At 51.3% G+C, this 23,554-nt stretch overlaps 13 protein-coding genes across 17 annotated transcripts; 9 read left to right on the forward strand and 4 right to left on the reverse strand.

The window, feature by feature from the left end:
- The first annotated feature begins 486 nt into the window (after positions 1 to 486).
- PPTG_12881 (hypothetical protein) lies at positions 487 to 2,883 on the forward strand. Its single transcript, XM_008909597.1, has 4 exons — positions 487 to 986; positions 1,053 to 1,165; positions 1,233 to 2,223; positions 2,287 to 2,883. The coding sequence occupies exons 1-4, from the start codon at positions 505 to 507 to the stop codon at positions 2,720 to 2,722; spliced, it is 2,022 nt and encodes a 673-aa protein (XP_008907845.1). The 5' UTR covers positions 487 to 504; the 3' UTR covers positions 2,723 to 2,883.
- A 1,019-nt stretch (positions 2,884 to 3,902) lies between these two features.
- On the forward strand, positions 3,903 to 4,544 carry PPTG_12882 (hypothetical protein; the record flags this gene model as incomplete). The annotated part of the gene is made up of 1 exon (XM_008909598.1): positions 3,903 to 4,544. One exon carries the CDS (start codon positions 3,903 to 3,905, stop codon positions 4,542 to 4,544), a length of 642 nt encoding a protein of 213 aa, XP_008907846.1.
- Positions 4,545 to 5,651: 1,107 nt separating this feature from the next.
- On the forward strand, positions 5,652 to 6,456 carry PPTG_12883 (hypothetical protein). Its single transcript, XM_008909599.1, has one exon. The coding sequence runs from the start codon at positions 5,924 to 5,926 to the stop codon at positions 6,284 to 6,286; it is 363 nt and encodes a 120-aa protein (XP_008907847.1). The 5' UTR covers positions 5,652 to 5,923; the 3' UTR covers positions 6,287 to 6,456.
- Positions 6,457 to 6,538: 82 nt separating this feature from the next.
- PPTG_12884 (hypothetical protein) lies at positions 6,539 to 7,781 on the reverse strand. The gene has a single exon (XM_008909600.1). It carries the CDS (start codon positions 7,187 to 7,189, stop codon positions 6,752 to 6,754), a length of 438 nt encoding a protein of 145 aa, XP_008907848.1. The 5' UTR covers positions 7,190 to 7,781; the 3' UTR covers positions 6,539 to 6,751.
- Positions 7,276 to 8,906, forward strand: PPTG_12885 (CMGC/CDK protein kinase). Its single transcript, XM_008909601.1, has 2 exons — positions 7,276 to 7,807; positions 7,894 to 8,906. Exons 1-2 carry the CDS (start codon positions 7,592 to 7,594, stop codon positions 8,749 to 8,751), a joined length of 1,074 nt encoding a protein of 357 aa, XP_008907849.1. The 5' UTR covers positions 7,276 to 7,591; the 3' UTR covers positions 8,752 to 8,906.
- On the reverse strand, positions 8,748 to 9,484 carry PPTG_12886. Of its 2 annotated transcripts, XM_008909602.1 has the most exons (4): positions 9,384 to 9,484; positions 9,132 to 9,181; positions 9,007 to 9,067; positions 8,748 to 8,927 (listed from the first exon to the last, which is right to left on the reverse strand). In XM_008909602.1, the coding sequence occupies exons 1-4, from the start codon at positions 9,390 to 9,392 to the stop codon at positions 8,868 to 8,870; spliced, it is 180 nt and encodes a 59-aa protein (XP_008907850.1). In that variant the 5' UTR covers positions 9,393 to 9,484; the 3' UTR covers positions 8,748 to 8,867. The 2 variants fall into 2 exon arrangements, with proteins under 2 accessions (XP_008907850.1, XP_008907851.1); XM_008909603.1 differs by having other exon boundaries at positions 8,748 to 9,067.
- Positions 9,485 to 9,527: 43 nt separating this feature from the next.
- PPTG_12887 (STE/STE11 protein kinase) lies at positions 9,528 to 11,747 on the forward strand. 3 transcript variants are annotated; one of them, XM_008909604.1, is made up of 4 exons: positions 9,528 to 9,953; positions 10,033 to 10,735; positions 10,799 to 11,250; positions 11,323 to 11,747. In XM_008909604.1, the coding sequence occupies exons 1-4, from the start codon at positions 9,709 to 9,711 to the stop codon at positions 11,663 to 11,665; spliced, it is 1,743 nt and encodes a 580-aa protein (XP_008907852.1). In that variant the 5' UTR covers positions 9,528 to 9,708; the 3' UTR covers positions 11,666 to 11,747. The 3 variants fall into 3 exon arrangements, with proteins under 3 accessions (XP_008907852.1, XP_008907853.1, XP_008907854.1); XM_008909605.1 differs by having other exon boundaries at positions 9,528 to 10,735; XM_008909606.1 differs by having other exon boundaries at positions 10,799 to 11,747.
- PPTG_12888 (hypothetical protein) lies at positions 11,656 to 12,632 on the reverse strand. Its single transcript, XM_008909607.1, has one exon. The coding sequence runs from the start codon at positions 12,610 to 12,612 to the stop codon at positions 11,809 to 11,811; it is 804 nt and encodes a 267-aa protein (XP_008907855.1). The 5' UTR covers positions 12,613 to 12,632; the 3' UTR covers positions 11,656 to 11,808.
- Positions 12,633 to 12,694: 62 nt separating this feature from the next.
- On the reverse strand, positions 12,695 to 13,417 carry PPTG_23283. 2 transcript variants are annotated; one of them, XM_008909608.1, is made up of 2 exons: positions 13,195 to 13,417; positions 12,695 to 13,136 (listed from the first exon to the last, which is right to left on the reverse strand). In XM_008909608.1, exons 1-2 carry the CDS (start codon positions 13,316 to 13,318, stop codon positions 12,907 to 12,909), a joined length of 354 nt encoding a protein of 117 aa, XP_008907856.1. In that variant the 5' UTR covers positions 13,319 to 13,417; the 3' UTR covers positions 12,695 to 12,906. The 2 variants fall into 2 exon arrangements, with proteins under 2 accessions (XP_008907856.1, XP_008907857.1); XM_008909609.1 differs by having other exon boundaries at positions 12,695 to 13,417.
- A 244-nt stretch (positions 13,418 to 13,661) lies between these two features.
- Positions 13,662 to 15,335, forward strand: PPTG_12889 (hypothetical protein; the record flags this gene model as incomplete). Its single annotated transcript, XM_008909610.1, has 1 exon — positions 13,662 to 15,335. One exon carries the CDS (start codon positions 13,662 to 13,664, stop codon positions 15,333 to 15,335), a length of 1,674 nt encoding a protein of 557 aa, XP_008907858.1.
- A 304-nt stretch (positions 15,336 to 15,639) lies between these two features.
- On the forward strand, positions 15,640 to 16,823 carry PPTG_12890 (CAMK/CAMK1 protein kinase; the record flags this gene model as incomplete). The annotated part of the gene is made up of 4 exons (XM_008909611.1): positions 15,640 to 15,703; positions 15,762 to 15,895; positions 15,966 to 16,439; positions 16,512 to 16,823. The coding sequence occupies 4 exons, from the start codon at positions 15,640 to 15,642 to the stop codon at positions 16,821 to 16,823; spliced, it is 984 nt and encodes a 327-aa protein (XP_008907859.1).
- Positions 16,824 to 19,083: 2,260 nt separating this feature from the next.
- On the forward strand, positions 19,084 to 20,403 carry PPTG_12891 (hypothetical protein; the record flags this gene model as incomplete). Its single annotated transcript, XM_008909612.1, has 1 exon — positions 19,084 to 20,403. One exon carries the CDS (start codon positions 19,084 to 19,086, stop codon positions 20,401 to 20,403), a length of 1,320 nt encoding a protein of 439 aa, XP_008907860.1.
- A 1,221-nt stretch (positions 20,404 to 21,624) lies between these two features.
- On the forward strand, positions 21,625 to 21,816 carry PPTG_12892 (hypothetical protein; the record flags this gene model as incomplete). The annotated part of the gene is made up of 1 exon (XM_008909613.1): positions 21,625 to 21,816. The coding sequence occupies one exon, from the start codon at positions 21,625 to 21,627 to the stop codon at positions 21,814 to 21,816; it is 192 nt and encodes a 63-aa protein (XP_008907861.1).
- Positions 21,817 to 23,554: the final 1,738 nt, after the last annotated feature.

The raw sequence follows: 23,554 nt of genomic DNA on the forward strand, positions 1-23,554 counted from the left end.
GGATGCACTCCTGGGATTTTTGCATATAGCTGCTCATCGGACAGGCGTCGATCGAAGAACCGCCTCCCCGCTGTTGCACTGATCGTAGAGGGGAACACCATCGTGCGCGTTTCATCTCTATGTGCGCGCTGGGTATCATAACTCAAGTGCTACAATTCTCAGTAACTTGATACACCTTGACAAAAAAAACTATGTGCGCGCGGGGAGGGGAGGAGGGGTAGAGACGCATAATGTTGGCTCCCCACGCTGTATACTAACATGTTTAATAAATAAAAAAAAATCAATAGCTTTAATCATAAATCGCTAATTCGTGAGAAGTACCTGACTTTACAGTCAACCATGAGTGAACTGAAATCAAAGGTACAAAGTGAAAATTCTGTAGTTGGTCGTATAAAATAAAACTTCAAGTTCCATCCAACTTCAATCCCACTCGGACTAAGCATTTCATGGCCGTAATCTTGAAAAACGGTACACTGTACCCTTTCCGACCATTTCCCCCTTTGCATGCATCAGGATCCTGTCACCATGGTCCTCGTCGTGGAGTTGGGCACGCTAGACCTGGCGCTGTGTGCCGGATACCTGGTCTCTGTACTTCTCGTGGGTCTCTTCTTCACCTCCAGGGAGCAGCGTGAGCGTGAGAGACTTCGTCTGACGCGTCTGCACCACCAAGCGCTAATAGACGCGGCAGCCAGAGACCCCAAAAGCCTCGACGCTCCTCACAGCCTCAAACCAGCCAAGAACGACGATGTACTAGAAGAATACTACCTCGGAGGGCGGCGCATCCCTTGGTATGCGCTGGCCGTGGCCGATGTGAGCTCGTACATCGACATATCGGGTACCATGATCAACACGGCGCTAGTCTACGCACTGGGCGTTAAGGGCATGTACATTGAGATCCGCGGCGGTCTATGTCTGTTCTTGGCCTTCCAGCTAGCCTACACCGGCAAGCTGTCGCGTCGGTGTCCAGTTAAGACGAGAGGAGAATGGTATTTAGTATAATTGGTAGAAAAGTGTGGCGGCATGCTCTAATTGTCTCTTGGCCTGTGCTGCAGGATCAAATTCCGGTTTGGGACCCGCCTCGATGCTGTTCTGCTCCGGACTACCATCGCTATAACGTCCCTGACAAGCGGTATCCTCGCAACTACGTATTTTGCTGTGGGTGGAGGTAAGTTTGGTTGGAGATAATGAGATGATTATCAATAAATAACCTTTGTGCGTTGCGTTCACAACAGGAAAGTTTTTCACGGAGTTTGTAAAGCTGCCAGAGTGGGGAGGGCTACCGTCCGAGTTCTGGGCGGCGGCTTTGTTGATGGCTGTGGCGATGCTGTACACCATCGCTTCTGGCTACTCCACTGTTGTGTACACTGACGTGTACCAGAGTCTCTTCATCTTCGCGTCGTTCATTATTGTTGCAATTATGGGCTTCATGGCGCAACTTCCAGATCAATTTTCGGTATTTCTACCGGGGAAATCGGTGCGTGATGAACCGGAGTACATCGAAGTGAACACCACGCGAAGCGAATGGGTCTCGGCCGTGCCTCCAAGTTCCCTGGGATTACCAGACGAGGCCTCGTACTCCATGTACAACTCATTCGGTCTCATTTTGGTATCGTATTCATTGCTACAAATGATGCGATCAGCATCCGGTCCTGGAGGATCAGGGCTGCAAACTGTACTTGCGACCAAATCGGAGCGTGAGGTGCGGTCGCAGACGTTTTTAGCCATGATTTTCTTGAGTCTACGTTGGGCCTTCAGCGCTGGTATTGCAGTTATGGGGATTCACTATTCGATGCAACACGTGGGCGTGGTGGTGGATCCGGAGCGCGTCGTGCCTATTGTGATTAACAAGGTGTTGCCTGTTGGAGCCAAGGGGTTCGTCTTGGCTTCGTTGTTGGCAGCAGCGCTTACTACCTTCGACACGACTATCAACAGCTCGTCCTCGTACTGGACTGTGGATATCTATCAGGCTCTCATTAACCCGAAGGCTTCTGAACGTCAGTTGTTGTGGCACGCGCGACTGTCATCGGCTGTTGTTATGCTAGCTGGCCTCTTGCTTTCGTTGAATGTGAGCACGATCAACCGGATCTGGGGCTTTATGACAATAGCGATGGCGGGTGGCCTTATCTGGCCCTTCTTCTTTTCGTGGTATTGGGCGCGCTTCAACGCCTATAGCTGTCTACTCGGCATTGCATTCGGGTATATCGCAGCGATCGCCGTGTTCATGTACGTTGCTTTTTATCTTCGATGTTATACTATGTTGAACTAATGTGTGCTATTTACCAACAGCTTTGCGCCTTTACTCGAGGAGTTTCGAGCTTTCGTCATCACTTCGTCGATCTCTGGGGTTATCTCCATTGTTGTCTGTCTATTGACACGACCCGAGCCTGACAAGGTGCTTCGACGGTTCTACCGTTTCGCTCGTCCTCCGGGTACCTGGCACAAGATCAAGCACATCTGCTTCACACAGGAGGTGATCTCTGAAATTGACTCGGAAAATCACACCGATCTGGCATGTACGGGGCTGATCGTCGTCGCTCAATTGGCGCTGTACATTCTTGCTGTAAGCGTTGTCTCCAAGGCGTGGACTCAGAGCCTCGTGCTAGTAGCCATATTGGCCGTCACGCTGCCTCTCATCTACTTGAAATGGTACGTGAAGTTGAAAGACCGCCCGGTTGGTCTCCGCAAGGAGGATTTAAACGCCTCGCTACTGGGTCCTGCGTGATTGCAGGCAAGTGCAAATAGGCTAGAACAGCACTTAGAGAATGCATCCAGCCTTCCCATTACCCAGTTCACTTTACGATACTTATTGGTGCAGTACAGTTTGTAGTGACACCTTTGAAGATCGGATACTTTACGATCGACTACGGAAGCATGTGGATGAGAGCCATTTCATTCGTGCCGGTGATAAATAACCACACGATGTGCGACAGCAGCTCGTCTGCTGTTGTCGGAAAAGTCTCTGGTCGCGCACGTACACAGCGCTCCATTGCTCTGGCTTGTACTGCATGTTGAGAGTATCCGATGAGGACGCCATTGCTGCCCCGACTCAGCCAACTAATGAAGTGGTATGACCCCGATGCAGTGTACGTTGCGGTACGGTCAGTGTGACGGACGATAGCGGCGTGATGCTAGCTTGTGTGTAATTAACCGCTCGAAAGGCGTGTGGCGGACTTCTGCAACGCAAGGCCGCACCTCGCCGATCTCACGATTGGACCCTGAAAGACAGTTCACCATGTTGGCAAACCAATCCATTCAGTGAGCAGAAAGGTAACGCAGTTTGTGTCTCTGAAATCGCCTAGGCGGAGGTTCACAATTTGACTGTGCTGTTCTGCTCCGGTGTCACGCTTCAACGCCAAGCAGCACCGGACTTGCTGCAGCAGCAAGTCTGCTTTCAGAACTGACTTAAACTTGAAATCCTTTCAGCTGGCTCACACAAAACGACCAGCGAATTTGTACCCCTGCCGTGTACAATATGCATTCGCCTGGCCGGCAGAGCTTGCATGAACGTCAGCTAGGGTGACTATATCAACTCGAATGTGCTGCGCATTGGCACAAGTGAACAAAGCCTCACTAGCGCAGCGTTCTCATTCTCCACTGTACTTGAGAATTCACTAGACCGGTGCGCCGGTTGGTGGCGCCAGGGCGGACGCGAGTAGGGGACGATCCACTCAGTGAACGCAGCTTGCAACAATCGAGTTTTGTGCACAGAAACGGGATGCGTCCGCCCACCGTCCGCCGCACCAGATACAGGTCACATCCCAAAACAAACCAGAGTCAAAACAGCCAGAGACGACGCACAACTCGAAGAGCGGACCCACCACCAAAGCGAAGCACAACAAGCAGCGGCAGCGCCCCCACTACTTCAACTCGCTCTAGATCTACCTCCTCCTCACATCAGAGCCATGGCACCGAAGGACGTAGTCGACGTATACGAAGGGACCGACGTTCCCATGAGCCAGCAGCTCTCATCGCCCTCGACGGCACCAAAGAGCTCCACACCAACTGAGGTCACCTCCTCCTCCACTGCTGCACCTACCTCGCCCGAGAGGCGCAGAAAGCGCCAGCGTAGCCCTTCCGTCGCCAGTGACCGCGACTGCGAGGAGTCTCCTAAGAAGATGAAGAAGCGCCTGCGCTGGTCCACCATCACCATTCACGAGTTTGGCGTCGGACTGGGTGGCAGCTCGGTGCCCGACAAGGGCGGCCCGTCGATCGGTCTGAGCGATAAGCCCGAGTTCACGTGGACCACGAAGGTAGGCGAGATGGCCGAATGTGTGGAAGGCGTACACCGCTTCACACCTGAGGAGCGCGTGCGATTGCTGCAGAGCGCCGGTGTAAGCGAGGGCATGATCCTGCGGTTCTCGCGGGAAGCCAACATCATCAACTCCTCGCGCCGGAGGACACTCGTAGAGGACATTGCTGAGCGGAAAGAGGCCAAGAAGCAGCGTCGACAGCAGCAGCAACAGTGCAAGGTCGAATCACCTCGCTCCGCCTGCGTGTCTCCATTTCTCAACCGTTCGCACATGATCCCGGTCAACTACGTGTAAGCGAGCAACCCCCCATGTAACCAAGCAAGTCACCAGCGCACTGTGACCAGAGAAAACTATGCCACGGATGCACTCCTGGGATTTTTGCATATAGCTGCTCATCGGACAGGCGTCGATCGAAGAACCGCCTCCCCGCTGTTGCACTGATCGTAGAGGGGAATACCGTAAGTTATTTGATCTTTATTATACGAAGTAGGATATCGCTATCAATACGAGCTACATACATGAATCACTCTGTCACTTGATACCTGCCATTGCCGCCGTCATGGATTTCTCTGCCTACCTGCGACGCTTTCGGCTGAAGCCACCTTGTTAATGCAGCCATCCACCTCAGTATCCGGTTCTGTATACTTTTGTAGCAACCGCCAGAACCTTATTCAGCTTATTTAACGAGTAGTGCTTCAGGTTCATTGAGCGGCGGTAGCCAAGAATATCGGGAACATGCACACAACGTTGGTGGGATCCTCCATCGGCGCCGGTAGCTTTTGAGAACGCGTCGCTGCATTTCATTGCGCAGGCTTGCAGAAGCGTTTCTAATTTCGATGAGGTCGGTATTTAGAGGGAGCTGGTTTTCAGACAGTGACGCTGACAGTTTTAAAGCGGGGGTGATGTAGCGATCTGCTGCAGACGAACCGAAAAAAATGTCGGCCTCAACTTGCTTGCCCGTCCCAAAACGACCAGCACGGAAGCGATCTACGTGCAGCTTGCACTCACCTTCCTACTGCTGCCACCGCTGCCACCGCTGTAGACTACAGTGTTCAGCAGTGCCATTGGCGCGGTGACCTAAATCCAGCATTTCCTCCTGACTGCCATTTGCATGGCCATGCGCGAGTCATTTGACGCCGGAAACACCAGGAAGGCGACAGCTGGGAAAACGGCATCACGTTGCAAAATAAATCGAGCAAGTGATCTCCTCGAATGCGAGCAGCGATGGCCTACTGTAAATTTCAGCGACGTCAAGTCTTGCAGCCTAGTACACGACGAATAGCTGCTGTAGGGTGGTGCCCGCTAGAAGATAATTGTATCCGCTGCCACTGCAATGTCAATCGGCGAAATGCCGCCCTCTTGCGAAAAATGTTCGGATTACGCGATACGTCCGCTGGTGGCCGAGCGCGACTAGGGCAAGCGGACCAAGTTGAACTGCGCGGTGACTGGGAAAAAAGTGTCGAGAAACGAGTCACTTAGTGTTTGTAAGTGGACGGAGCTGATCCACCAAATCCTGGGACTTGCATGGCATCGGCGCCGTAATAAGCAGCGAGTGAGTGGCGGGTGGGGGCAGGGAGGGAGGGACGCGTGAACGGCATGCAGCCGGCGCCTTCTGGGTCTTTCCTCCATTCTTCCTCGCTCCAGTCCCACAGCCACATACACACACAGCAGCCATGGCGACCAAGAGCGTGCGATGGTCTACCGTCACAGTCTACGAGTTCGGCGTGGGTATCGGCGGCAGTGCTGTTCCTCAACGTGGTGGTCCAGCAGTAGGGCTGGCCAGGACTCCACAATGTGTCTGGAGCACGTCGGTGGACGCAGTGCAGCATCAGCTGGAGAAGACGCAAGCGGAGTATAGGCCTGCAACCACTCGACGACATCGACGCAGACGCGTGCGCTGGCTCAAGCCGCTGGAGCGCGTCACGATGCTGGAGAAGGCGGGCTACAGCGAGGAACGGATCTTCCGCATGCTCATGGAGTCGTCCAGCATCGCTCAGTCGCGGAGGCTCTGTCTGCGTATCGAGTGCGCGGCTTAAGTTGCAGTTTTGCGCGTGCCAACGACAGCCCGAGGCAGCAAGACGCAGTGCTGGAGTAAACGACTCTAGGATGACGAAGACCGAGACGATAGAGCTCTGTAGCAGACAGTATGAACACCTTAACTTATAATAATGCAGTAATTCAACCTTACACAAGTCTTGTGGCACGTATACGGGCGACGAAATCCTGCTCCAGGTCTCTGTTGAAGAAAGGGACCTTGCAATGCCACATTACGGGGCTGTGAGCTAGTCACCACCACGTTTAGCCGTGATGATACCAAGACAAACTGATGCCCAACAGCATCGTAGGAACAACAGCTAAACCACCTTAGTACACAGTAAATAGTTCTTCATTGTCATCCATACTCTACTACCTTCTGGTCTTCTTTGGTGCGTAGCGGCGCCAACCAGCGCGATATCATCCACTTTCGTCCCTGCTCGCCAGACGTGAGAGATTCCACGCCTTCATGCTGCCACTTGCCGCTGCATCGAGACGCAGAGCCTCCTGGACATGGCGATGTCGGAGCTCTCCATCATCATGCGGTAGATGCGCTCTTCGCTGCAGCCAGCCTTGGTCAGCATCGTGATGCGCTCTAGCGGCTTTAGCCAACGCACTCTCCGTGCGCGCAGCACCCGGCGCTTGCGCTGCTCATTCCGGTCCAAAGTGTCTGCGTTCTCCTTCTGCTCGGTGTCATCGGCGTCTCCAGCGGAGCCCGGCCGCGTGAGCGCCAGGTCCCCGCAGCGCCGCACCTTATCCAGCGTCGTGCTCCACACCTGCTGCGGTGTGCGGGCCAAGCCGATGGACGGGCCGCCGCGGCGCGGGACGGCGCTGCCTCCCAGTGCTACGCCGAACTCATACACTGTCACGGTGGACCATCGCACGCTCTTCGTTGACTTCTTCATCGTGGGCCTGTGTCGGTATGTGTATGTGGGAGTGCTCCGGAGAGTTGGGGCGTCTGTGTGTCTGTGGGGGCGGCCAGAAGCGATCGAGAATGGCAGAAACCCCAGCCGAGAACGGCCGACCGCTTGTGCTCACTCTCTTTCCCTCTCGCCGCTCTCTTTCTCGCTCCTTTTGGGGCGACGGGTTCCAAACGGCGACACCATACTCAGACGCAAAGGTCGACGTCACTAAACGAATCGCCCGCCACCTGCCCCTGCCCCCTTCTGTCGACGCCGGCGATCGTACTGGCTTGAGCCTGCCCGCATCCACTTGTCGTTGCACCTCCGCGTCCCAGCTCGCGCACGATTGGCCGAAAAGCGGTTTGCCAACCCAAAATAGCCCCACTCAGAACGCTGCAGACGACTATGAAGCGCCGGATGGGCAGTGACGCGCGGAAGCGTCTGGGCGCGTACGAGAAGCATGCAGAGATCGGGCGCGGCACTTATGGCACCGTGTATCTCGGGTACCATGCCGATTCCCGAGAGCGGGTGGCTATTAAGAAGGTGCTCGGGTCGCTGAAGGTGGGGCGCCACGAGGCTGACATCCTCTCCAAGTGTCAAGGTGCCAAGCACGTAGTTCAGGTGCGTACAGTACAGCGCTCTGGCGCCAAGGGTGCGGATGGAGCTGACGACATTTGACTCTGCTGTTTGTATGCGACGAATTGTAGCTGCTCGAGGTCGTGGAGCGTCATGACAAGCTCTACTTGATACTGGAGCATATGGATAGTGACTTGGAGACGTTGATTGGCGCCACGGAGAGCGTTCCGATGCTCGAAGTGGCGCAGGTGAAGGCATACTTGAAGATGCTGTTGCTAGGCGTGCAGGAGCTCCATTCACGCGGCATTCTACACCGTGATCTGAAGCCCAACAACCTGCTGCTCTCGAAGGCGCAGCACATTGCCAAAATTACCGATTTCGGCATGGCTACTGTGATAGAGAAGGAAAACGAAGATGGAGATACAGATGGCGACGCAGCAAGCGAGAAGAAGCCAAAGAGATCCGTGCAGGTAGTTACCAGGGCTTATCGAGCTCCCGAGATCTTCTTCGGCGAAGAGAGCTATGGGTTCGAAGTGGACATGTGGTCTGTTGGCTGCATCTTCGCCGAGATGCTGCTGCGACGTCCACTGGCGGACGGATCCTCAGACATCGACCAGCTGAGCAAGATCTTCGCTGCGTTGGGGTCACCGGCAGAAAACGGATGGGACGAAGCCAGCGAGTTGCCGTTTTTCCTCCGGTTTAAGGACACGAACCCGACGCCATTGACCGAGCAGTTCTCAATGCTGTCGCCTGCTGGTGTTGAGTTGCTGTCTCAAATGCTACAGCTAGACCCGAAGAAGCGCATTTCAGTTCGTGCGGCACTTCAGCACGAGTTTTTCAGCGAGAAACCCGAGTTAGTATCTCCGTCCGATCTGATCATCGTAGATGCTCCTGATCGTGTAGATCCCCCTATTATCGACGGTGCCGACGTCGTCGTAGCGTCGGATGCTAGTCATACTTTTATGATCAAAGGGCGACGACTTTTGTAGACGAATACAGTGTCACAAGGGAGGATGCGTATTGCTGTTTAAGCGACCCGCACACAGGCCCGAATCTCTAAAAGCGACCGTAATAGACGCATGTTAGTCCTGACGACACCTAGCGCTTATCCCTTCTTGATCTTGGTCTCGTTAAAAATCACGTGCTGTCGGACAATCGGGTCGTACTGCGGCGAAAAACGCACCACCAACAAGTCAATAAAAGCGGAAATCCTCCTCTCTCCTCCTAGTTATTAGTGGTAGTACCTTGCGAAGAGAGAGCTTCCTGGTGACGTTGCGCGGGTTCTTGGTCGTGGTGTAGAAGAAGCTGCACACAAGAAGAGCGTCAGTAGGCACTCGACGGCCTCGAAAAAGGGTTGAACTGGACTCACCCAGTGCCCGCTGCACTCAGCATTTTGATCACCACGTTCTTGGCTTTTCCCTGCGATAAAATAAGCATCATCGGATAGCTCGGTCAGTTCTGCACTCTAAGCCGTTGTGTGCAGGGCGATAACTCGGCGGATTCAGGATGAATCCAGGCAAAAGCGACGTCATTCGAACGACAAAACGCAGCTAATTGCGTGGATATTGACGTCCCCTTCCTGCACATTTACAGCGTCAAGAGCAAGTCTCTTCGTGCGTACCTTGGCCATGATCGCTGGTCTGCTCTGCCAATGAGGACCACAGACTCTTGGACAAATTTAAAACCCTTTACAAGGACAACACTTGTGTTCTTGTAAAGGTTAGAAATAGAAATTTCTGATTCAGTCTGAGTCCACGAAAGGGCATCTGTACACGACAAACTGTTTCGGACAAGACAACTCGGTGCAGTTGCGCCATGGGACGGCGTGGAACGATATATTTGGGCGCTCTGGATGAGTTTCTGGGGCTAACTTATCTCTACAACGGAGTTGCTAGTGCTGCGTGTTTGGACATCGGTGGTCTGCTCCCTCGAGCTCATCTGTCAACATGAAAGACGCACTGTCGAGCTGCAGTGGTCGTGGAGGCCTGGCGCTTGATTTCCCACAAGATGAATACTCGCTCATGTTTCCGCCATCACCAGAGCACTCACCAGTCGGCAGCTGCAATAGCTGGGCTTCTGGAGTTGCTTCACCTTCGCCCTGCGCAAAGAGCCCTTTAACTGCAAGCACAAGCATTAGCAGCCCAGAGATCAAAGCCAAGAAGTGGGTGCGCAAAGAGAAGATCGGACAGGGGTATATCGCATAATTGCATGTAGACTATGTACTGCTTTAATAGCCCTGACACAGTCTTGTTGGTGGTATTACTCTGCAGTGCGCAAGGCTCCATCTACCGCTATGTAGAGACCAACACAGGTCGAGAGGTGGCTGTGAAGGTTATTTGGACGAGAGAGTTGCCTCCTCCCGCAGTGGAAGCGATCAAGAGAGAGGTGAAGACCATGAAGCGACTGCGACACCGACACTTGGTCCGCTATCTGCAAGCCACAGAGAAAAAGCAGAGCGAACTGCGGATTTACATGGAGTACGCAGCCGGTGGTTCACTTAGTTCACGTTTGTCCCGCTCTGGTGCGTTGCCACTGGCGCTAGTCAAGCGCTACTCCCGTCAATTGTGTGAGGCTCTGCAATACCTGCACCAGAACGGCATCGCACATCGAGATATTAAATGTGCGAACATTCTACTGACTGCACCGAAGGGCGGACCGGACGATGGTTCTTGTGCAGATGTGAAGCTGGCGGATTTCGGGACTTTCAAAGTCGTCGGTTGTGCCTCACTTGTTGGTGGACTGAAGGGCACACCCCACTGGATGGCACCCGAAGTGATCCGCCAGCAGAATATGGAGGACGATGGTAACCACGAGCGCTGGTTCCGTGCTGACGTGTGGAGTCTCGGTTGTGCAGTGCTTGAAATGATCACAGGTCAGTCACCGTGGCAGCAGTTCAGCAACCCGCTCGCAGCAATGTATCAAATCGTGTCCAGTGATATCACGCCAACTATCCCAGCCGACGTCTCAGCAGAGGTACGTCCGCTCTGCTCCTTAGTCTTAAGTTAACGTGCTAACCAGACATCGCTGGTTGAGTAGACCGCCTCGTTCCTCATGCTCTGTCTCCAGCGAAATCCAGAGCATCGAGGGACGATTGCTCAGCTCCTCGCACATCCGTTTGTTCGCGCAGCTGATACCAAGACGAAAGCAAAAAGCTCGAAGCATCGGATCAAACGCCTTGCTGAGGTACAAGTCGATTATGTCGGGCCAGTATGCAACCAACAGGGCTCTCATTCACTTCCCTCAACACCGAAAATGGCAGTCTCAAGACCTGGAAAGGATTTGGTCCCAGAGCCTGAGCCACACGAGGATTCATCGACGCAGTCTCACACCGAGAGCCCCAGAAGACACAGAGTCTCCAACTTGAGTCCGCGATCACCATTATACGACGAAGACAAGAGGACTCCAGGACTTCAATACGTTCGAGAAAACGCACTGAATTCCCCCGGCACACGGTCACTGGCCAATCTTCGTCTTCCTCGCACTCCCAGGTAAGATAGAACCCCAATGCGATAGAGCTTTAAAGTAGTCTTCACTTGCTCACATTTATTTAATCCGTGCAGACTGATGCAACTGGACCCGATAACGAGGCCAACCTCACCAGAGATCACCAACCAGGACTCACATACAGCAGCGAGTATGATGCCTAGTACTCCTACGAATCTTTCACGAGGTGCATCTGCAGGATCAAAACGATTGCCACCAATGCGTGATCTAAAGAACGGCCATGAGACTCCCTCGATCTCACCCTTAAGACTGAGACGTATCGCTACAGCACCCACGACAGCGACCAAATTGGAGGCCACAGAAGATATCTTCCCAGACACTATTCGGCTACCACCTTTGAGCGCCCGACCAACAAGAAATCGATGCAGTTCAGCACGAAGCAACTTAACGCAACAATGACGACTGGAATCAATGATAATAAATACTATATGTAGAGTGATAGAGTACGAATGTCACTGGTCGAGAGCCATGTCAACGGGTATGATTCTTGGTCTTGTAGTCCACGCAGGTCTGCCAGTTCTGGAGTTCTTGAGCACATTTCTTCACAGTCGGAAGCTGAAGCCTTTGTCTCTGCTTGTCTCTACAAACAGCCCTCGCCTGCAGCTTGTTCTGGATCTTTCAAACCTCTCGTCCACTCCGTTATGCCCTGGCGGCTGCATTTTATCGTATAAATCCTCCTCAGCCAAACTCGGACTTGTCGCCTCAGCGATGCGATCCCACGGGATCTCGATCGACAGCCACATGACCATAAGTAGCACGCCAACGAGTGCCAACGGTGACATGCCTGCCAACATGGGGCCTCGTATTACGGCATCCAGTCGTCCAGAGCTCTCTAGGAACCCCACGAGCAACGCACCGAGCCAGTGGCCTATCCGCTTGTGCCACAAGTAAGGAAGCTCTTCGTCTGCGAAATACAGCATCACCAGTACTTCCACCATTTCGTAGTAAAACGCCAACATCGCGGCCTCTCGCCAATAGGACGGGGAGTTCTTCGTCGACTCCTGGGACCTAGTTAGAAGAGTGAAGATGGCGATTCCGCCCAATGTGGCACCCCAGATGAAGACACGCGCCCAGAAAAGCAGCCACAGCACCACTTTACGGTCCTTTCGACGCTCGAATACGCACGGGAAGCTCCGCTGCCACTGGCGTAGACCCTCCGCGAGTCCGTGGTACACGACGGCACAGCACACAGCCTTGAGCTGCAACTCGGATGACAGCAGAAAGCCCCAGCCCAGCAGCATCACCAAAGCACCCAACATACGCGCGAGCAGCAGCCGACGCTGGATCTCAAGCGTCAGCACCGTGGCGCTCAGCACCACGAGCCACGCAAGCATTATTGTTGCCATTGTTCGCTACGACTTTATTGTGAACTTGAAATTTGTAAGGAGGGAAATTACCGTAATTAGGGGTGTAATAAGAGGTTTTACAGTCGGATTTAGATTTGTCGCAGGTTTTAAACTCGGATTTAGATTTCGCCCGTATTGATGCCACTTGGAAGTCGACAATATTGAACGGTTTAGATTCCGGCGCGATGCAGCACTAGTTGTAAGCCCCCTTAGTAGCAATTTCGCTATTGATCATTTCGATGCAAAACGATGCAAGTTGAAGTCGAAAGCGAGCCAATCTGCAATGGAGATCCTTCATTTGTATGCCAAGAAGGTTGATCCGTGTCGTTGAAAATGTTCATAGGAAGAGCTATCGTGTATTTCAAAAACCACGTTGAACGACTCAGTATAATAGTTTTGCACAAGGCACAGCGAAACCAGAAGCGCCACGTTAGCAATGAAGCACCACTGCTGAACAGGTTCGAAGCTGGAAGCGTCGCTGACCACTACCGAAACGGCAGCAGCAGCGCAACTCCATGAGCGGACTAGCAATGCCAACACTGTTACGCAATGCCTAGAGACAACTGGAGGGATTAAGCTTACAACAGGCAACGCGGTCATGGCCGTCCTTCCGGTGCGACCGGACGACGAAGCAGAGAAGGGTGCAACTAGAGACTTTCGCCTTTCGGTGGCCGTGGGGGGGCCCTCGCCACCAACGATACTCCATTTCGCCCCCTATTTGATTGAACCCGCCGCGAGGAGCGTTGCTTCGATCGACACGTCGTCCATGTGGCGCCGTCGCTTTCGCCGGGTGTGTGTGTTGCTCAGACGTTTTCTCCCACGCTTTCATCGAAGAGGTACTGTTGTTGTTTCCTGAGTATAGAGTGAAGGTAGCCATCTGTTTCGCAAGTTATATTTATTATCACAAGTAACAGTTCTTATTGCACTAAGTGAAATGTGCTGAACATCAGCATTAATTTGCAAAGAGCTCATGCCGCTCGTAGTTTTTGCACACCGCCTACTTTAGTAGCGTTACGCCACTATCGAGATCACCTCGTCCCGCCTGCACCATGGCCGACGCCGCGGACGCGCTGCAGACAGCGCAAACGGGCGTGGACGTGCGACTAGATGAGCGCAAGATGTATGTCGTCGAGTGGGCGGACGGCGCGGCCTTCGGCTTCACCGTCACGCCCGTGCAGTCGGACCGGGGCACTGTGCTGTGCCTTGCACGCCGCACTGCTAGCAGCGCCACCGCTGGACTGCAGGACGTCGTGCCGGGCGACATGCTGATCGCCATTGGAGACGAGAAGGTCTACCATTTGGGCGCGGGCAACGCCACCAAGCTGCTGCGCTCTGTGCAGAAGCCCGTACGACTCACACTGCAGCTATCGCCCTACGGTTCGGCCGCCAAAGACCTCCCGGACCTCGCCCCCAACGAATACACGTATCTGTGGGAGTCTGGGCCGCTTGGAATTGTCCTAACAACCGACCCGAAGAGTAAATTGCCTCTAGTCAAGAGATTCACGGGCAAAGCCGACAGCCCCGCGCTTGAGAGGGACGTGAACGTCGGAGATGAGCTGGTGTACGTGAACCAGACGCCGACATGCGACCACTCGATCTCGGCCATTATCAACATTATCAAGGAGTTACCCAAGCCTATTACATTGCGGTTCAGGAAGCCTCTGGCGGAGGAGCTGCAAATGGAGTTGCCAGAGTTGGGAGAAGGAGAATACGACTTTTTGTGGGAGTACGGATCTCTCGGGCTCGTGGTGGGCACCTCACCGGAGGGGCTGCCTTATGTGCGGTCATTTACGGGCAAGGGAACGTCAAAGCAACTCTCGCAAGTACAGGAGAACGACGAGATTATCCTGGTTAACACCAGATCGGCTCAGGACTACGGCTTCCACGAGACCATGCAGTACATTATGAACGTACCTAAGCCGGCAGTCATTCGGTTCCGTCGGCCTCCGGCCAACAGAGCGAAGGCAAACTCGCCTCCCAAACTAAAGGAGAGTTCGTCGTTGCCGACCGCGCAAATGGCAGCGATGAGTATCGCCGCACCACAGCGATCGTCGTCACCTGTGCGCTCTGTGAGCAATGCAGTTGCCCCACCGGCGCCAGTACGGAGCCACTCTGCGTCCCGTAGCAACTCGGCTGCCAGTGAAAACGAGACTCCTGGCTTGCTTGGATACCGAAGTGCACGAAGCAACAGTTCCTTCACTATGTCGCGTCACCAACACTCGAGCAAATACCAGACTCAGCCGCAGCCTGTGCAGATGACCGAAGACTTGACGTTCGGTCAAACCGCTTCAGGCCAGAGCTACGGAGACAATGGGTATCAGTCGCAATCCCCGTATCAGCCAGCGCCTTTGCAGCAACAACAGTCGTTCCAACAAACACAGCCGCAACAGCGTTATCAGCAGTCGTCGTTCCAACAGAATGCACCTCAAATGGAGGAGGACGAGTTCTTTGAGATCGACTCGAACGCGTACTACCAGATCCAGTGGACGGACGGTCCGTTCGGCTTCACCGTGCGCGAGGCACAGTCGAAACAGGGCTCAGTGGTCCTTATTACCAAACGCACCGGCAAGGCCACATGTGCTGGTCTGCGTCGTGTGGCTGTGGGCGATCTCCTGATCAAGATCGGAGACAAGGACGTCCGTCAGTTGGGCTTCGAGCGGTCGACTATGCATCTACGCAACGTCCCCAAGCCGGTGGTGCTGACGTTCCAAGCCATCGATTAGGTAAATGACAGCGAGAAGACCAATGGTTTGTTTTGTATAGGGTCGCCAAGGGCAGCGAGCACGTAGAGGACACTACATAGTTGTTGAGGTTGACAAGTCATTCGTTATCAGAAACATGGCTACATTTTGCCATTGTCGATCTGTTTTGACAGGATTTCGTGACTTTGGTGCATATCATGGTATTTTTAGGCGTTAGGCGGTTGTCCGGACTCCTTAGCGCTCAGACCCACTCGTCGCCCCTCGCACTCTTGGCGGCACTTGGCAGGCCAGGGTCACTCAGTGTAAATCTCGCAAGATCTACGACATGGCTGACCAAGTCCCTGCTGGTTTCAATGAGAAGTACCGCATCGGGCGTGTTATCGGCGAAGGTTGGCAATGTTGCTTTTTCTTTTTTCTTCTTTTTATCTAACTGAGTTATCCTAACAGGCAACTTTTCCATTGTGAAGGAATGCACCAACCGGAAGTCTGGAGAGCGGTTTGCCGTCAAGTGTATTAACAAGGCGGCACTTAACCCCAAGGACCGCAGCAATTTGGTGCAGGAGATCGAGATCCTCAAAGATGTAAGCGCGTTGTCAGCTAGATACACAATTAAATGGTGCTAACCCACGAATTTTTTTTTACTTTTCGCAGTTAAACCACCCGAATATTATCAAGTTGTGCGATGTGTACGATGGCGATGGTCCCATGTGCTTCCTGGTGATGGAATACGCCGAAGGTGGAGAGCTTTTCGATCGTATCATCGCCAAGGAATATTACACCGAAGCGGAGGCGAAAAAGGTGGTGAAAGTCGTGGCAAAAGTGCTGCGGTACTGTCACTCTGAAGGTGTAACCCACCGCGATCTGAAACCGGAAAACCTGCTATACGCAGATGAGACTGAAAGTGCGGTGATCAAAATTGCCGACTTCGGGTTTGCCAAGCTCGTGACAGAGGAGACCAACATGTCCACGATGTGCGGGACTCCAGGCTACTACGCACCGGAGATCGTCCGCAAGCTGCCGTACGATAGTAAGTGCGACATCTGGAGTCTCGGGGTTATCACGTACATTCTGCTGTGTGGCTTCCCACCGTTCTACGATGAGAACCAAGTCGAGGAAATGCGAAAGGTTAATTATGGTGTGAGTTTATAATGACGCAAAGAAAAGGTGGCTGACAACGCTTGGTTTCTATAATGACAGATTCTAAACGGCGACTTTGAGTTTGTGGCGCCGTATTTTGACGGTGTCTCGCAGCAGGCCAAGGATCTAATTTGCAAAATGCTGGTAGTGCAGCCGTCGAAGCGTTTGACAGCGCAGCAGGTATTGGATCACCCATGGTTCAGCGACATTAAGGAAGCGGATGACGATGCACCGGTCCTGTCGGTTGGCAAGAACTTGAAAGAGGCTAGGCGTCTGACTGCACGCAGTAAGTTCCGTGCCGGTGTGGGTGCGGTCATGGCCGTGACCAAGACGCAACGTTTGCTGAAGGCAGCTCGCAGTCCGCCGACGTAAGGCAAAGTTGAGGAAAAGGCTGCTCTGTCGAAGCGAGCTATTGACACTTGAATTGAACCCAGGAAAGCATGCGTGCTAAAGTATCAATAACATACTGGACTAGTATATGCAAAAACCCACATGTTTGGTTGCCTGAATGCAGGTTGCGGAGCAAGGTCGTATAGCCCAGAGACTCTGCAGTAGTTTACTTGCCTCACGACTGCATGCAGGGCTCACCACCAACCATTGTTGAATGGCTAACATTTCCAGTTCTTACAGTATAATTTGTACAGTTCGAATTCAAAAGAAGGTTATTTTGCAATCCAAACCAGATATTTCTTTTGAAAAATAGTGTGGTTGGTTCTTATACTGTGTCAAAGCCCAATCTCTGGACTACTGTGACTGCTACTGCTGGCGTTCCGAACGGTGAAAGCGTTCTCCAAACAAGTACCCAGGTTGGTCAAGTAGTTGCTTGGATGTAAATTATCTGGGTGTACCCGCCTGAGAGACTCTCGAAGAACTCATAATTTCATTCATGGGCTTTTCTGCGCGTAGCTTTGAGTGAATACAGTACTCCGTTTGCCTAAGGCAAGCAAAATAATTGAAGTCAGCTAATAATGTGTGTCGTTTGATTCCCCCCCCCCCCCCCTTCTTCGCTTAGCCCGCTAGAACAAGCCTGCGATAGCTAGATCAAACAGTTATTAGAGTCGAACTCGTGTCCAACCTCCCCGCTCTGGTGATGATCTGGCATCGGTATTATTGCATGTAAATAATTGGGAGGTCTAATGAAACTTGCTGAAGTACCATCGAAGTCGGTACCTTTGTTCACATGTAGTGCTCTGAAACAATCGTGTCTTAAAAACTGTCCTAAATTTTGTTTTGGTTTTACTGAGACCAAATAAGGCGAGCGAGTGCACGCGTACGTAAACCGCCCACAAAGCAGGGCTGCGGGGTATTTGCGTAGGCGGGCCCAGTCCCGAGCTCTCAGCGAGCCGCGCATTGCACTCGCCAGGTGAGATAGTCGCTTTTTAGGACGTTTAGGGCGGACCCTGCTGGACTGTTTTAAAAACTGCAAAGCAAAACAAAATTGATATCATACATATACGAGATGAATTCGGTACCATACCACTTGAAGCACCTATCAACAGTATCGGGCCAGAGAGCGTGTAGCTTATGCGAAGACGCCCGTACATTCTGAAATTATTTGGTAGGTGTGCGTTCATTTTATCTTGTTTTCGCTGGAAGTAACTTCTCAATTGAAAATCGGCAAGTGTGATCAACTTAGGGAAGTGGGGCTGAAAGCTAAGAAGGCGCGAAAAACAAAATGGGTTAAGATTCTAAAGTAAAATTATTCCAGATAAACATTTTCAGATGGAATTTCCCTTCTGAGAATTAGTTACTAGTAGTAGTATTTATTTTTGAAACGGCGATGTTTTCCTTTGCTTAGCACGGCTACTTGTTGGAGTACTGAAGGAGACAAAAAAAAATCGTAAGCAAGGATTCGGCCGGTTGAAGAAGCGATTGGTCATCACCAGGTGCTTCGTTTTTCTAACTCTCTACCCTACTGCACCTTATGTTGGCGCTCACTGTACGTCGGACTGCAGAGCCAAAAACAGAGGATATTGCCACAGCAAGTGAATTGGGGTCGTGTGACTCCAACACTGGAGGAATCGACAGAAATTCTACTACTCTGCAAAAACACCTTCCTGTGCATTAACCTATAAGGCCTAGCGAGATTTAGCTATGCTTAGTCCTGGGGTTAAACCTGCGTGCTCGAACACAGATCTTAATCAGGCATGGATTTGTGCTGTCTCCGGTGCCAGAGTGGCATTGCTAATTATGGCAGGGCTTTTGTAGCAGAGAAAACAAAGCAAAACAAGTTCATCATGATCATTTTGCTCAGAAAACTGTTCTAACTTTCCAGGTGGAGATTAGTACCCACTCATCTGGCTTAAGCTAACCTCGTACACAGATGGAAGCTACTCGCTTGATACATTTTGTTAGCTTTCATTCACAACAGCATTGCCTTGGCAGAGGCTCCAGCACCTCCCGTTCCGCCAGCCGTTAGATTTGAGATGAAATCACAAGAGTTTCGTACCATTGCACGCGTACACTGCTTACCAGAACGCGGTTAGATTGGCAGTCGTTGACACTGTCGTAGGGTGTACATATTCTCTATAGCCGCCATCACAACGCAGAGTTGTAGCAGACTTGATCCTGACTCACTTTCACTTTTGCTTGCTCTTCCTCACGCACAATCTGCAGTTTTGTCGACGAACCAATGCCACGCAGCTCCCGACAAGTCTCCATTCTCCTCTGTTTGGTGCTCGCTTTCATATTAACGCAAAATTGCTTCGCCCATGCTGCCTCTGTCGTCACTGGTACACCCCCAGGCTTCGCATCCGGTACAACTGGTGGCGGCAATGCTAAGGCTGTGTATCCTACCACGATCAAGGAACTTACTGCGTACCTTAGTGACAACACACCCCGCGTTGTCGTCCTGAAACAGCAATTCAACTTTATCAACACTGAGGGTTCAACTACCGAGAAAGGGTGCCGCCCCAAGAACAACCTCGACTGCATCGCCAAGAAGAACGGATTCCAAGGACAAGATGCCATCCAGCCAAGCTTCAGCAAATGCGATGGGTCTACAGTCGATGTGACCTACGACAAAGCGGCCATCACTCCTCTAACTGTTGGCAGTAACAAGACTCTGGTTGGCGAAGGCACGAAGGGCGTTCTAAACGGCAAGGGTCTCATGATCACCGGTAGCAACGTCATCGTCCAGAACATTCACATCAACAACTTAAACCCGCACCTTGTGTGGGGCGGAGACGCTATCACCATCAGAGGAAACGGCAACGTTGCGCCGAAAGGTATTTGGATCGACCACGTGAAGGTCTCCAGTGTCGGACGTCAGATGGTGGTCATCAACTTCTCCGGAGCCACGGGCGTCACGATCAGTAACTCGGACTTCGATGGCAACACCAAGTACTCGTCATCGTGCGACGGCCGCCACTACTGGGGTTTCTTGATTCTAGGCAAGCAGACAGAGATGAGTTTGCTGGGGAATTATATGCACAAAATGTCAGGTCGGTTTCCGAAAATCGGAGGTCACGACGGAGAAGTTTCTGTCATTCACGCCGCCAACAACTACTTCTTCGACGGCACAGGTCACGCATTTGACGTGGCCACCGGAGGCTTTGTCCTTGCGGAGGGCAACTACTTTAACTCCGTTAGCACCCCGAACCAACCCGACCCAAAAGGAAGTATTTTCATTCCGAATGCTGCCGGTGACTGTCAGGCGAGCATCGGTCGTCCGTGCAAGTTGAATGTTCTTACCAAGAGCGGCTCGTTTGTCAGCAACTCGAAAGACGCTGTGATCAAGAAGATCAGCAACTTGAAGAGTCGTATCGGAAACACCAAGGTGGCTGAAGCAGGTTCTTTTTCGGCAGCGACCAAGAATTTTGGCGTTGGGGCTCTTAAAGGTGACAGCGTAGTGCAAGCGAGTGTCAAGATGAGTGCAGCAGCTACTGTCAGCGCCCCGAACGATGAAAGCGCTCTTCAAACAAATGTCAAGGAACCGACTAGGGTGAAATAACTCATTGAAATAGCTCATTGATGTGGGTGATCTCGTTCAATGGCCAATCGTTCGAAGAACCAAAGTTTCATTTTTTTTGTGAATGTATTGATAAAATGGAGACAAAATCAGTTTTGTCGGTTCATAATGTTTTCTGCTACTACCTCTCGTGTAACAGGGACAATTTACGTTGTTTTGTCTCACCAGCAATGACACTGCAGTACACGATGAAACGAAATTTGATGTAATTTTGTGAGGGGGAGTCAACATTAACGGAATATATATTAATAAATCGCTACGAAGTTAAAATCTGCGTTGGGGCAATAGTATTAATAATTAATTGGGATTTGTTCTGGCGCCATCATTACTATTGTACCAATATGTGTATTGATTTGGTCAAAATAGTATATTGGTTAAATTATGAGGAATGTAAATCGTATTTTACTAAAAAAAAAATGTACTTAAGTTCAGGACAGAAAATGTATCACCGACGTAATAGTAATACAATTAAAATAAAGAAATACAATACTGAGTGGAGGCGCGAATTCAGCAATATATATATATATATATCAATAATTGACTGCACAACGCTGGTTAAAATATGACAGATACGTTTGAACACGTTCTCCGAGTTTGATGAATCGATTCAGTAAGAGCTATAAGGTACTAATATTTAGGAGTTCCTATCACTTCATGGACGCTTAATTAAAATCCAGAGAACTCGTTCAAGTACGAAGGACTATGCCAAGTTTGTCCTAGGGCCAGCGTTTAGTTCTTGAAGAGTCCTTTCAAACCGGTTTTTAATGAGATGGGTTGTAGATAACAATGCAATGACACAAAAAAAAACTACTCCGAGGCTGTCTAAGCCAAGACATACATTGTGAATTTAGCTTGAATTAAGATTTTTGTGCATGTACTTCACTGCATTCACGAACAAAACTAGATTTGTTTTTAACGACAAACTTGGTGATGGGTTATGAAAAGAATACAACGCAAACATAAGAGAACTTTCGGAACCACGTTTGAGTTGAGTTTCAGTTCCAGATAGCCGCTATTTTGATATCTCAACAGAAAGCTCAAATGCTATTTCCGGAACTGCCCCCATTTTTCAGCTCCATTTTCAGATAGCTCACGCACCTCGCGCACCCCACACACTTCACCGTAACCTCCGCGATGTCTACGACCGGTCAGCGTGACGATCAGCATAGGCTACCACGGGGAGTTGACACTAGTGCTGAAGAAATGGGTGAAGAGAATCAGGCACAGGAGAAAGAAGCGCTTCTTGCTCGACCGTCATCGCGCCAGAAGTTCGCTTCTGATCACGATATAGTGCTGCTCAAGGCCATGAACACCGTCCGTCCCTGGACCGCTGCAGTTGGGACGTCGAAGGGCATCATGAAAGTCTTCGATGACATCGCTATTCATTGTCGTTAGATAAATCGTACAGCAATGCGCACTCGCTTCACAAATCTCGTTAATCAGTACAAGACAGACCATTGTCAATCGATGAGGAAGTCAGAAACAGTGGAGGAGTATGCCAAGCGTGAAATGTTACTTCAGATTATTAGTTGCGCTAATGAATGACTGGGAGGATAAAGAGGCACAACGCAAGGAGGAGCAAACAGCAAAGCAACGTGGTATTGAACGTTCAGGCGAGCTTTCCATAGTCTCACGATGGGAGAAATCGCTTCTGAAGAAGCAGAAAGGCAAGCGGGCTGTAATGACGATAGTCAATTTGAAGTTTCAGCCAGTGAATCGGTGGAGGCATCAATTTTGTCTAGAACTGTGGGTGTTGCCACTTCCAGCAGGCGGGCCACTCGATCGTCTCCAGATGCCAATAGCGGTCGCTAGAGAAAAATTACCAAAGGGAGCGGCTAGATGTAGTAACTAACGGGATAACTAGTGATCTTTTGGAAGCCAGCGAAGACGAAAAGGACAAGTTTCAGTACAAGATGCAGCGCCTTCAGTTTTGAGCGGGAACAAGAGGACAAAAAGAGGTTGCATGCTACTAAAGAAGCTGAAACGCGGCGAGCACACGATCTATAACTCGAAGACCGTCGTCGTCAAGCCGATGAAGATCGTGATAAGCAGATTCAAGAATTTATATTGAAAATACTTGAACAGCAAACGCAATGAACTACTCACGTAGTGCTCCATCATGAAGCTGGTTTAAGCCTAGATAAACTGCAAGAGGTGGGGGCATCAAACAGAAATACATCGAAATTTGGCTCCCTATTGCTGTAAGCAGGGGTGGCAATTAAAAAGCAGTACAACAACATAGAAGTTTAGCCCAACAGCACTTTGACGGACGCGCTGTTTCTTATCCCAGTCCAGGAATTCCCATAGCGTCTTTATACGCCCAAACCCCCATTCAACACTTTCACGTGCGCTGCTCATGTCCTTGTTAAATGTTGCACTGGCACTACTGTCTACCGGCGATGGTGAACAAACGAATCTGCTGCACCCGTATGCTGGATCACCGTAAATCACTTGGTTTGAAAAGATGCCATCCTGGTTCTCTGCCATCACCTCCAGCACCCCACTAATCCTCAACATAGTAGAATGATACTTTCGGCCTTCTACTGGTCCAAACATGCAGACGATTATTCCGTCAGGTGCCTGGATACTCTGCCAGTTGAAGCAGTGTTTTCTCAATTGACCATTGTAGACTGATCGTTGCAGATTCTCATTGGGTATACATCCATTGTCACGAGCACTGGGTCGTGATATGTACTGTCTCGTGCCATCAATAAGACACCAGCAATTTTGGAGCGCGGCGCCAGAACTCTGAGTAGCCGGGCAATAATTTGCAATTCTTGCCGTGTTCAGCGCTTCATTAAAGTACAGTACATCTTTTTGTGTTTTGTATACCAACGCCACGGTTGCCGCGACAACACGGCTATAGGCTGCCGTAGATCTTCCGAATTCAGAAGCTACTGTGAAAAGTGTAGACGCCTCCGAAAGCCTTCGACAAACCATGGCTAGCGCTTCGACTCGCGGAACATTATCTCCAGCTTTGGTTCGTACTCCATCGCTAGGCAGCCCCAACCCAGAGGTTGTTTCAATTGAGCGACAGTAAAGCGAAATTTAACGCGTACAGTTGCGTTGTCCATCATTTCGTCAAAGCAATGAGAAGAATCAACAACAGCGGCTGCCTCACGTAGCCGAAAGC

Source organism: Phytophthora parasitica, assembly GCF_000247585.1.
Source record: "Phytophthora parasitica INRA-310 unplaced genomic scaffold supercont2.34, whole genome shotgun sequence".
NCBI lineage: Eukaryota > Oomycota > Peronosporomycetes > Peronosporales > Peronosporaceae > Phytophthora > Phytophthora nicotianae.

Excerpts from the sequence above, each read along its gene's own strand:
- PPTG_12881 (XM_008909597.1), top strand. The coding sequence starts at position 505 with ATGCATCAGGATCCTGTCACCATGGTCCTCGTCGTGGAGTTGGGCACG. Across the intron at positions 987-1,052 it reads GTTAAGACGAGAGGAGAATG|GATCAAATTCCGGTTTGGGA; the intron begins GTATTTAGTATA and ends CCTGTGCTGCAG. Across the intron at positions 1,166-1,232 it reads GTATTTTGCTGTGGGTGGAG|GAAAGTTTTTCACGGAGTTT; the intron begins GTAAGTTTGGTT and ends CGTTCACAACAG.
- PPTG_12883 (XM_008909599.1), top strand. The coding sequence starts at position 5,924 with ATGGCGACCAAGAGCGTGCGATGGTCTACCGTCACAGTCTACGAGTTC.
- PPTG_12884 (XM_008909600.1), bottom strand. The coding sequence starts at position 7,189 with ATGAAGAAGTCAACGAAGAGCGTGCGATGGTCCACCGTGACAGTGTAT.
- PPTG_12885 (XM_008909601.1), top strand. The coding sequence starts at position 7,592 with ATGAAGCGCCGGATGGGCAGTGACGCGCGGAAGCGTCTGGGCGCGTAC. Across the intron at positions 7,808-7,893 it reads GTGCCAAGCACGTAGTTCAG|CTGCTCGAGGTCGTGGAGCG; the intron begins GTGCGTACAGTA and ends GACGAATTGTAG.
- PPTG_12886 (XM_008909602.1), bottom strand. Across the intron at positions 9,068-9,131 it reads CTGAGTGCAGCGGGCACTGG|CTTCTTCTACACCACGACCA; the intron begins GTGAGTCCAGTT and ends TCTTGTGTGCAG. Across the intron at positions 8,928-9,006 it reads GGAAGCTCTCTCTTCGCAAG|TACGACCCGATTGTCCGACA; the intron begins GTACTACCACTA and ends TTTTCGCCGCAG.
- PPTG_12887 (XM_008909604.1), top strand. The coding sequence starts at position 9,709 with ATGAAAGACGCACTGTCGAGCTGCAGTGGTCGTGGAGGCCTGGCGCTT. Across the intron at positions 9,954-10,032 it reads AAAGAGAAGATCGGACAGGG|TGCGCAAGGCTCCATCTACC; the intron begins GTATATCGCATA and ends ATTACTCTGCAG. Across the intron at positions 11,251-11,322 it reads CGTCTTCCTCGCACTCCCAG|ACTGATGCAACTGGACCCGA; the intron begins GTAAGATAGAAC and ends TAATCCGTGCAG.
- PPTG_12888 (XM_008909607.1), bottom strand. The coding sequence starts at position 12,612 with ATGGCAACAATAATGCTTGCGTGGCTCGTGGTGCTGAGCGCCACGGTG.
- PPTG_23283 (XM_008909608.1), bottom strand. The coding sequence starts at position 13,318 with ATGGAGTATCGTTGGTGGCGAGGGCCCCCCCACGGCCACCGAAAGGCG. Across the intron at positions 13,137-13,194 it reads CCATGACCGCGTTGCCTGTT|TCCGCTCATGGAGTTGCGCT; the intron begins GTAAGCTTAATC and ends TGGCATTGCTAG.